Source organism: Rhincodon typus, chromosome 9 (assembly GCF_021869965.1).
Source record: "Rhincodon typus isolate 14 chromosome 9, sRhiTyp1.1, whole genome shotgun sequence".
In the NCBI taxonomy this organism is placed as follows: Eukaryota; Metazoa; Chordata; class Chondrichthyes; order Orectolobiformes; family Rhincodontidae; genus Rhincodon; species Rhincodon typus.
This window is the reverse complement of record NC_063340.1, coordinates 12,519,276-12,530,375: the sequence shown is the minus strand read 5'-3', so window position 1 is coordinate 12,530,375 and position 11,100 is coordinate 12,519,276. Positions and strand designations below refer to the sequence as shown.

Here is an 11,100-nt window from a genome sequence, read left to right as displayed (position 1 = left end):
GTGTTGACTCTTCCAAACCTTTCGGCAGCTGGGAGACTCGTTCGGCTAAGGGGGGGGGGGGGGAGGTGGGGAGGGGGCAGGGATTAATTCATTTTATTTTAAGAAGGCCGGAATTAACCTTCCAAATTAAATAACTCATCTACAAACAAAACGAGGCAGAAGAGCGGCGTTGCAATTCAGTTCCCCTTTACCTGCCGTTTAACAGCTTGAGTAAACTACTGGCGCCCTCGAGAACATCAAAGTCACCCAATTGAGATTGTGCTGGCGTCAAAGGTCCTTCAGCTGAACCGCGCACTCTAAGTTTAAGTGAGTGCGTTTATTTTACTCCAGCAGTGATTCCCCACTCCCCAGCTCAGCCTCTGAGAGGAAAGAGCAAGCGAACGGAGAGAGAGCGCCGCTACTGTGAACTCTTGCCTTCAGGCTGTTTTGCAATTCGCTTTTTTTCCCCATTTTCTTGAGAGAGAGAAGAAATGAAATGGTTTCAAAGAATTGATCACCACCTCTCCTCTCTTTCCCTTTGTCTACCTCTGTCAACAAGCAGTTTACCACTTCAAATTATTACCCACAGCGTATTTTTTCCCTATACAGTTCTGCTGGGGAATTAACGAGGGGCAATCAATGGGGCTACATTTCAAGATGCGGTAACGGAAAAGGACGTTATTTGGACGCAATTAACTCAGAGCCCAAATCTTACCATATGTCAACAGCATTTGTCTCCCCCAAGCATGCAGACCGCTGAATACTACCAAGTGAAGTAAAACGGATTGTTTTTGTTTTGAGACACAACATTTTATTAAAATTCTCAATATAAAAAAAACTCGGAAAATCGCTCATCAAGGCGCCTTGTTTTTTTTCTCTCTCTGGCGTTATTCATATCATTGGGTTTGAAAGCCTGGACTCCCCCCCCCCCTCCCCGCGAGTGTTTGACACGGTCTCTACTATATACATCGCAACATATTGTCACTCAGCAGCCAAAGGAAATGCTCAACAGGCCATTTCTAGGCACCATCAACCACTGTCACTCTCCAACCACAGCCTGCCTCTTCAGTTTTGTTTTAAAGCAAGGAAACAAACCCACAACCAAAACGCCGCGCCTTTTCGTTACAAAGCCCCATAAATATTTCAAGTTTCATATAAAAAAATTGCGAAGATGAGATAAAATGTTCTGCACGTCTTTTTTGTTGTCGTTTAAAAGTGTCATTTCGTTTGCACTCGCTTTGTCTCTTAAACACGAACATAAGTGACGGGATTACATTCCTACAACACACGGACATACTTTACAAGTCACAAGAACGTTGAATTCGCGGGTCTAGAGTTCCGGATTCATCGTCAATAATATATTCTGTAAACAGATAGCAACGAAAAAATAGCTCAGGTGAACCACAGTTCCGAATGTTATGTGCAGCCGTGTGTCTGATTCACACACACACACATACACACACACGCGCGCGCACACACACACACACACACACACATGCACACTCATACATTATATATATAGAGAGAGATATTTATAGAGCCCAGTTATGGCAGTCCTTATGCAGTGGTTCACCCCCAAGTCCATTGTTGACTCTGCACCAGCGGGTGTGTGTGATACTGGGGGTTGCTGGCGGAGCTGAAATGGGAGTTGTACTGGACGTGTTGGAGTGACTGTGTGGTGTAGGCTGGGAAGGCGATGCTGGTCTGAAAAGTGGCTGCCGTCAAGTCCTGCGTTTTGAGAGCATTGGTCACCATGCTGGCGTGACAGGGTTTACCGTCTCTGACCAGGACAGGGACCGCCACTCTCCTCGGCGAGGGCAAAGGGTTGACATCCATACCTTTCTCGGCCCGGGCCCTCTTCATCTTGTACCTGTGGTTCTGGAACCAGATCTTCACCTGGGTGGGAGTCAGGCGGATGAGGCTAGCGAGGTGTTCCCTCTCTGGGGCGGACAGGTACCGCTGCTGCCTGAAGCGTCTCTCCAGTTCGTAAGTCTGAGCTTTGGAGAAAAGCACCCGGCGTTTACGCTTCTTCCCCGACTCGCTGCCATTGCTGGAAGTCTCGGTCGCATTGTCTGGCGACTCGTCCGCCGAAGGCTCCGAAGACTTACTGGAGGAGTTCTGTTGCTGCGAAGCGGCGGTAGAAATCCCGTGCACTGCAGAGAGAGAGAGAGAGAAGGGGAGAGAAGAAGAGAAAAGAAATCATTCGCAAAACGCACTTTTTTTTCCATGTTTGGTTTTCATCTTACAATCTCCTGAACGCCAAACCTTGCACACCGTTGTCTCATTTCAGATTAATTATTGCACTAATTTAACTTCGAGGTGGGCTAAAACCCTCTTAAGCACACGCAAAAGAAAACAAAAAAGCAGGCCAAGTCGCCTCCGCTGGTAACGTTTTCAGTTTAATTAGGATAATTCAGCACTTACGTGAGTATTGGATACTCTCAGTTGTGGCCAGCCACCGGGTATACGGGTTATCGGTGCTGTCATAAAACGGGTTCTTCAGTGGAAGCCTCTGCACGGTCTCCAGGGGACTTTGGCGAGCGAAACCCGAAGTTTTGGCCGTTCCCGCCGCTTCCCTCTCCTCCTCGGCCGTTTCGGCCGCCGATCCATCTTCATCGTTGGTGTCAGGTAAGTCCAGAATGTCCCTGACGGAAAAGCCAGTCTTTGTGTTGGTCAGCGACATATTCTGGCCGAATTTATGCAGGCAAAGTTGCAACAAGAGACGCGCTCACACACGCACACACATACACAAAGCTGTGGGCAAGGCGGAATCGGTGAAACGCTGGTCGGGTCTAAAGTTCTTGTTGAATCGCACCATTTAGTTCAAACCAGTTAGCGTGCGACCTCCGTCTGTCCGCGCTCACCGAACAGCACCATTCTGTAAAAATAACACACACACACACACACACACACACACAAAGTCCAGCAAAAAAAAAACGATCAAAGCTCTCTCTGTCGGTTCAAATCCCTGGCTCGGCGCACACTGTGATGTGGAAGGAATGAGGCATGGTGAATTCTGCTCAAGTCCTATAAGGTTGGTCAACGAACGTGAACCTGCAGAGAGACAGAGAGAAAGCATTTTTTTTACCACACAAATATAAAACAAAACGAGTGCCAAAGGTTGAACACGTGTGGGCGGGTCTTGGGAGTCAAGTGGATGAAGACTATGAGAAATTGTGGGGGGATTTGGGGGAAGGGTGGGGGGGGGGAGCTGTTAGGAGGAGGTGGGAGAGATAACTGAGTCTTCACTATTGGTGCTCCAAGCTCCGATGAGTAGGCTAACGTGTCAATTAATTATAAAGATCGGAAGGACTCCCTTTTTTAAAAATATTTAAGGCTCGATTTGCATACAAAGAACCTCCAAGTAGCTTAATACTCCGCGTACTTGAAAACGCTATTTAACAAATTGCTCTAGAAAGTGCTTTGCATTTATTCCTGGCTTTTCACGGCAAGAGAGAGAAAAAAAATACAGGCAATATGCCGGGAAAGAGTTCTGTCTCTGCACCAGAGAGAGAGAGAGAACTCTGAGCGCTCTGGTTCCAGCAATTTGAATCAAATAGCAGGTATATTTTGTAAATGCAGTAACATTACCATTTGGATAACAGATGGGCGAATTTGCGAATTGGAGCGAGATTATAGTTCCAACCTACAAGATAGGAGAACTTTTTGTTTTGTTACCTCGCCAATTCGTCATTCTTCCTTCGAGCCCAATTCCAAAAAAGAAATGAGGGTGGGGGTTTGGTTTGTTTTCGTCAAAGTCACGATTAGATTATTGTCCAACTTGTTTAATGTCATGCATTAAACAAGATGGAGCCCCAGTCTATTCACTCCATCCCCAGCACATACGAAATCTAACCCGAGGCGGGGGGAAGTAGCTCACTCAAGGGGGATTTGATCAGGTCTTTAATTTCTCGCAACGTTCTCAAGATCGTTAAAAAAGAAATCAAAGGTACTGGGGAATTTGCGGGCATTTTTGTTTAATATAAAGGGTATGCCCCCTCCCCCTGCTAGAAATCCCAACTCAATAGCCGTGTGGAGCTGCGGTGATACAGGCGAACGATTTATAAGAGTTGATCAGTTGATTTCTCTCTCTCTCTCTCACTCTCTGCCGCTCATCCAGTATGTGATTTGGGTGACAATACTGCAGGTTTTTACCAACTCCTCGGCGCATCTTGGGTGGTCGAACCCAGGCAAACACAGATACAAACCTATTGCTAAGCTGCGGACAATGGCGGAAATGTAGACAAATGTCCGGCTCCTGTTGGAAGCCTTTGTCCGAGGCCAGTTTTTGCATTTATTTCAGTCGCGACATAATAGATGATTGACGCCCTGGTGCAATGTGTTCTAACTGTTTGGAATAAATCTGAGGTTGCTCCTAGTTGTCATGGCATTCAACTGCTTTCAATAGACTATCTCTTCATTCAGTTTTGAACCCTGCCACAATATTAAGGCAACGCCTTCATGTTAACGCTCTCTCTTTCTCCCCCACCTCCAACCCTCCCACTCTGTCTCTCCCTCTCCTTCCCTCCATGCCCATGAATTGACTCAGAACATCTTCGATTAGAGAATCGATGGTTTTATCTGGCACTAGGACTTGGAACCAGTATCCTGGACAATCAGATTCTCCGTTCTGCGCGGTGTGCAGTTATTTCAATAGGGGTATTTGTAATGACACATTATCATTCGTCTATGACAATAAGAGGTGTGTGTGGGGGGCTGTCATTCCATCGCCTTAACACCATTGAAATATGAAAATTTATGTCGATGTTAAATGCTTGGAATGACAAACAAGCAATCGCTAGACTACAGTTTGGGATTATCGATAAACTGAGTTTGTACAAAGTGCCCTGTTCATTCCAATAATCAGGGAGCAGGAGTGTGCAAATTTGGACACAGCAAATTCCATGTGCGGTGCGTTTATTTATCCAGTAATTATCTGCATCTCAGTATAGAACTGCCCAGTTATCCGGTCGTTCTGTGTACACATAAACCATTAGGAGCAACTTTAAGCAGAAGATTTCAAGCTCAAAGTCCAGAGTCTTGCAAGATATTGAACCTGATAGAGAAGGCTATTTCTCACATCTTGCTCATTTTTCTTTCTTTTGTCGTTTCACCAGCTTAAATCACTGCTGAGCAAACCATTGAGTCGTCTATCTATTTATACACATCATACGTTTCGCTGTATGTCTTTTTTAAAAAAAAACATACAATCCATTAATTGCACAGAAGTTGGCTGTCACTGTATCCATTTTTCCCTCCTCCATGTCATGATCAGGGTTTAAAGAGCAATTACTCAGGGCAACAGCAGTAAATCGCAGAGTAGAATATTTAATCGATTGTGAATGGTCCCAAGCAAAGGGCCAAAAGTAATCTTTAAGTCTGGTTTTGTACAAGGGTTTATTTTTAAAGAAAAGCAATATAAAGGAGAATTTTATGCTTTGGAATAATGAGATGTTCCAAGACGCGGAAACTTCAACTATCTCATTGCCACGTGCACATCATGACCATAATCCTGTTTCTTTTGGAACAAGCACAGAATCTGCGGGAGAAACTCACCATATCTAGCAGCACCTGTGGAGAGAAAGCACAAGTTAACATTTCGAGTCCAGTGACGCTTCATCAGAACGGCTAGCAGCTAGGAAAAAGTGGTATTTATGGCGTATCCTTTGAACTCTGTGTTTCAGCGCCTTATGTAGACCGGGTGATAAGTGATTTTGTCACCAAAGAGTGGTTTTTTATTTTTCTGGGGAGGTAGTATGGTGGTGGGTTGGGGGTAAGGAAGCAATGTTTCCTGACTGATTAACCATTCATCACTGGATGGCAGGGGGTGGGGAGAGAAAGAGCTCCATTAAAAAGCTCACGTACTGAAGACATCTGATCAAGTTTGTTGATACATTGTTACATTGCTAACACCGCATCTGAACCTTCTCCTGCTACACCTGCTATCGATCAAGCTCCTTTCAATTTTCTGATCTCTACCCACGATTGCAGCAAACTATCCCAAGCTCCAAAGTCCATCTATGTCTCTACAGTTTGCCTGGTGAATATTGAAAACTTTGGAATCTGCAGTTAACATTCACACACACACACGCGCACAAGATATTGCATCGGCTCTAAATGTTGTTGCAGGGGGTTTTGTCTTAATTCTTTCTGAATGGGTTCTCCTTTTTAAAGTCTGTTACTTTTAAAAAGAAACAACGATAATTGACTAGTTACATGTTTCTTTTAAGGTATGCCTTTGCCTCCCTGCTACACTTCTGTAACTCCTGCCCAAAAGGCGGGATATGAGTATTGGCGAGGACACAGTTAACCATGGATGCATAAGATAGTTTGTGTTAAACAGCAGAAAAAAGAGCTGAGGATGGGGAGATGGTGGAAAGTGCAGCGAGGACTGTGGATCTTCACATTGTGTGCTGGACTTGAACTGTGTCTTGCTCTCCGGGGTGAGCTCTGAAACAAGGAGAGATAAGTGACCTTTACACAAAATCTTAATCCCCCGCTGAAGAGACTGATAGGATCGAGGGCCTATTTCAACAATCTAACAAGAGTCTGAAAAGAAGCGGTAAATGTGCACAGGATAAGTGGCCGTACTTCAGCTCAAGTACCCTCTAGTTGTGTTTACCTGTTTACTTTCGCAGGTAGATTAAAACCTCTGCTCGCCAGAATGTGCCTTTTCACTGGAGCCGAACGGGCAGGCTGTCTGCTCCAGTCCTGGTGACTGAGCGGCACAACTAACTTTTGAAATGGTGAGTTGCTGAGTGGAGAGAGAAGACAAGCAGTTGTTTTCACCCAAACCAAAGCCAAACGAAGGAACATACCTTTACGCATTTGGCTAGGCTTTAGCACAGCGTTGGAAGTAATGATCTTGAAGAGATGCTCCAGGTCAATGTGGCAAGTAGCTGTATTTTATTAATTAAATTTGGGATATTTCGGTTCGGCGTAATACAATCAACTTGCACACGTTTAATGAACTGGAGGTCTCCAGTTGCCTCTACTACAATAATTTAATAATGGACTGGGATTATAGTATTGAAGACTAGTGAATAACTCCGATTCATGTTAACCTGACAATTCCAATCAGCAGTTACGGTCGTTAATTAACATTGCTTTCGGGAGGGTTGTCCATGCGATGCTGTCTAAAGGTGATGGGGATGGAGAGAGATGGAATTAAACTCTTTGGATCCTAAATATTTCTCACCATCATTTCCTATCGCACAGATTTATTCTTTTTAAATTGATGAATGTTAGGATGGCAAAAAGTGAAAAAGATCCTACGTATAACATAAACGCCGGACCTGGAGAAATCATTGAATATTTACACAGACATTCACCGGTTTCTGAAAACCATTGAAAGCGGCAGGCCTTATCTTATAGTTAAAACCAGTTTATCCGTTCCAAATCCTTTTGTCCTCGCTGTCGCTATTAAATAGCAGAAAGTTGCAAAAAAAAATGTAAAATCCGTTCCCATGAGTAAAGATCTGTAAGTTCATAAAATATAATTGTTTTATTTTGAGAATATAGATAGCATGTACAGGCAATTAGCCCACTTGGCCAGTGAATATGTGGGCGCCCAGTTTTCACAGTTACAGGACCTCGTGGCAATCTTTTCGTTTAATGAAAGTGTGGAACGGATTATGCGCTGCAAATTCGCCCTGGCTCGAAACCTTCAATAAACAGTAATCTAACCGGTACACAGATCCTTCATTTGATTTCTGTTTGAAGGAGTTGCGTCGGTTACATTTTCTTAAAGGCTAAATCTCGAGACCTTTTGATGCGAAAATGCTCAATTTAATTTCTGAATATTTAATCTTTACTGTCATTACATGTCCTTCAAAATTCAGATACTCGTCTCCTGGCCAACCTGCTTTTTTGGGTACGGATAAATAGAATTAACGTTAGAATAGAACAATGACAGTGAAGGTAATAATCGTCCAGGCTAACATGTTAAAAGGAGATAATTGGCATTGGTCTTCAGATACAGTTAGTTGCTTGTTCTGCAGAATAGGATTGAGGACCAGTTATCAAAGGGCTCCCAGCGTGACAATGCAGTGAAATAGGTCCTAAGGTGATATTAGAGGGCCTGATATTTGGGATTTACATGTGATCCCTCAGGGCTATTTAGTTTGCACGCTGGAACCTAATACACTCCAATAATAAATTAAGCCGGGTTAATTTTCCCAGAGGATAAGGGACTAGGGACATAAAAAAAAGGAAAACAAATAAATAACTAAACGTATAAGCTTTTTTTTAAAAAAGGGACAATTCCGGGCTGGGTTATTCAAGAAGAACGCGGAGTTATCTCCTAACGAAGTTTCTGTGAGGAGTGCGTTTTGATATCACCTCCAACCCTGACAAAACACCATTCTATAATCCGATTGAACAACGCCTCCGGCCCTGACTTTCGCGCCTCATTTGCTAATGCTTCATTCGAAAATAAAACATTTTTTGTCCCTCAAAGGCAAAAGCTTTTCGCTTTATTCTATCATTTTCGCTAATAATTAAACATGTCACATCAGGATTTGACTCTCCATCTACAACCACCCCTCTCCACCCCCCCTCCCCCAAACCTTTCCCCTCCGGGGTGATCTCCCCTCTTTTATTTGTTAAATCAAAGCGGTAGCGTTTTACTTTAAAACGATTAATTCCCAATATTTATCCTTCCCGAAAACCGATAAATTAAATCCATGCGTGCCGACATTTAATTAATGCTTTCTGTGAGATTTTAAAAGCAAAAGTCCTGTGAACGATTTACTGCCTATTTCCAATACCATTTCTATGGGTAGTGCAGGTTGGTTGGTAAACGAAGGTCGAAGCTGGGAAGTTATCCAAGTAAAACGCGCCCCGGGTTATTTGCACGATCTGACACTGAGTCCGCGCACCCCTTTTAAATAACGTGAAGTTTTACTTACATTTTTAAAAAAAAAGTGCAAAAAACTTTACAGCAAAACATCTGCTTCCTGCAAATAATGTTGCAGAGTTCGGGTGATGGGAGATTTGTGGAGATTCTGACAGGAAGAAGGAGCCAAATTCGTGGAGAAAGGGGTTAAAAAAGAAGGCAGTGAAAGGAAAACCTAACAATTAGTTTTCAGCTTAGCTCTGGTCAGAAAAAAAATGTTTTGAGTTTGGACCCCATTTCATTAGACACACTGCGAACTGAATCGCAAAGATCGCAGTTCGAACACATCCTCCAAACGCACGGGATTTCGATCTGGAATGTAATGACCACTTTGAAACGGGCGTCCTCCAAAGCCAAGAGTTGCACTCGGCTCCTGGTGCGCTGGCGAACGAGAACTGTCACAATAGGAGCTTAGAGTCATCTTTAATAGAAGGTTTGATTGCGGGACAAGAGGGAGAGCGTGATATTTAGCAAGGAGCGCCGACGGCGAAATCCCTCTCTAGGTTTGTTCAATTGATAGGGTCGTGCATATTAACAGACCATTGGGTCACTATCAAAGAGACACGGACCCAATACTATATAACGTTACAGACTCAGGGCGTTCAAAAGTGCTAAACCGGTGCACGTCACCACGCGTATATAAGGGACACATTTATGAATATCCTCACATTTCACTCAAGTGCTGTGAAGCATTTGAATTAAACTCCCGTGTGGAATTGTTTAATCTCTATTAATGCAATTGTTTCCAATGGCAGAGCTGTCACATTTAACACAGGTCCTAGCTATATCATGGCCACATAAAGGTCAGAGTATGGAGATATTTTTGCATTCTTCAGACTATTTGTGTAAGTAATTGTTAGTTTATATGTCTTTCCATGAACAACGATCAAACTTCACATGTCGTTTGAGCTCTTTCTCTCCCACATAAACACAATTTAAGAATCTGACAATCTCCGATCGGGACTAACCAGGCGGTCCCATTACATTGAAAGTGCCTTGACTTCCACTCCCGCACTAGCACCAACAGACCCCCTTCCCGCGCAGCGTGGGTGCTACACATCGATACACCTTAGATAGGTGACTTCTGTCTGTTTTGGTTTTAATGGCTGCTCCGTGGGACTCGCTCAGTCATTTGCTTTGTCACACTGCGGCAGTGCAGTCAATCAAATGCAGGGAGACGTAAGGGCGTGCGATAGCGGGGGAGACGAGAGGGAGAGATAGGGGCAGTGGGATAACCCAGCTTTCAAATATTAGCACTTGGAAGGGTGGGGAACGCATTCCTGTTTGCTCGATGGTCGAGTGATATTTGTTTTAACCTGGTGAAACATTAAACCCTCACTGTTGCGTGTAGTTCGGATTTCCAGGCTGTACAACTGCACAGTGCAAGTTAACAGTAAAAGTGCGATTGTCAGCCGCAATGTCAGAATGTGACAGAAACAAGACTGACCTACAAGTGGATTTCCACCCTCCTGCCCTCCACCCTATTTCAAAAACATCACATGAGAGCCGCATGTTAAACCATTTCAGAACATCCCCCCACCCAAAACTGCGAAATAAGACGAAACCGCCAAATCGAGTGGTGAACACCGTGCCATAAGTCTGAACCGCAATCTTTTCTTTTCTCTCGCCATTTGAATCCGTGCCACGTTCACTCTCAGTCTCCAAATCTCATCCGTCAACATTACTATTTACTGATTCCGTGCAGAGCAGCTCCAGTCGACGGCCACCGCGGATCAGAGGCAAAGGTAAACCCATTAGCAAAGAAACGTGCTGACTGAAAGTGCTCACCTGGCAGTAGCTGCAGAGCAGTGAGTGATGTAGTTTTTTTTTGTTTTGTAAGCTCAGATGTCGTTGGTTTAATGAAGTATCTCCAAATGCAAAGTCAGAAGTGCGTGCACAGATAAGACTGATGCGCTTTATATACCCAGGAACACACACACACACACACACACACATACACAAAATGATCCACTCTTAATATTGTCCAAGAGCGTTTACACAGCTCGGCTGCTAGCTGTGCCTCTCCACACTCTCACATCGCTCGCTGTTTGCACTTCTCGATTATGACGTTAGGCAAAATACAGAACATATGTTCATTGGCAGTAAATTGCCTAGAAATGCAAACACATTTTGCTCTTTGATGGCGCTTTTAGTCTCCCCCCCCCCCACCCCCCGCACCACACAGTTTCTCTTTGCTCACTCAACTTGTCCCTCTCCCACCCTCT

At 44.1% G+C, this 11,100-nt stretch overlaps 1 protein-coding gene and 1 long non-coding RNA gene across 3 annotated transcripts; one reads left to right on the top strand and one right to left on the bottom strand.

Annotated features, from left to right (window-relative positions):
- Window positions 1-919: 919 nt before the first annotated feature.
- Window positions 920-10,884, bottom strand: nkx2.2a (NK2 homeobox 2a). Of its 2 annotated transcripts, none has more exons than XM_020531625.2 (3): window positions 10,664-10,884; window positions 2,404-3,033; window positions 920-2,132 (listed from the first exon to the last, which is right to left on the bottom strand). In XM_020531625.2, the coding sequence occupies exons 2-3, from the start codon at window positions 2,660-2,662 to the stop codon at window positions 1,549-1,551; spliced, it is 843 nt and encodes a 280-aa protein (XP_020387214.1). In that variant the 5' UTR covers window positions 2,663-3,033; window positions 10,664-10,884; the 3' UTR covers window positions 920-1,548. The 2 variants fall into 2 exon arrangements, with proteins under 2 accessions (XP_020387214.1, XP_048456527.1); XM_048600570.1 differs by lacking the exon at window positions 10,664-10,884 and adding an exon at window positions 8,889-9,321.
- LOC125483932 lies at window positions 1,542-8,013 on the top strand. The gene is made up of 3 exons (XR_007262796.1): window positions 1,542-2,607; window positions 5,516-5,627; window positions 6,210-8,013. It is a non-coding gene; the product is annotated as an uncharacterized LOC125483932 (long non-coding RNA).
- Window positions 10,885-11,100: the final 216 nt, after the last annotated feature.

Coding starts and splice junctions, on each gene's coding strand:
- nkx2.2a (XM_020531625.2), bottom strand. CDS start 2,662: ATGTCGCTGACCAACACAAAGACTGGCTTTTCCGTCAGGGACATTCTG. Junction 2,133..2,403: donor TGAGAGTATCCAATACTCAC/GTAAGTGCTGAA, acceptor CTCTCTCTGCAG/TGCACGGGATTTCTACCGCC.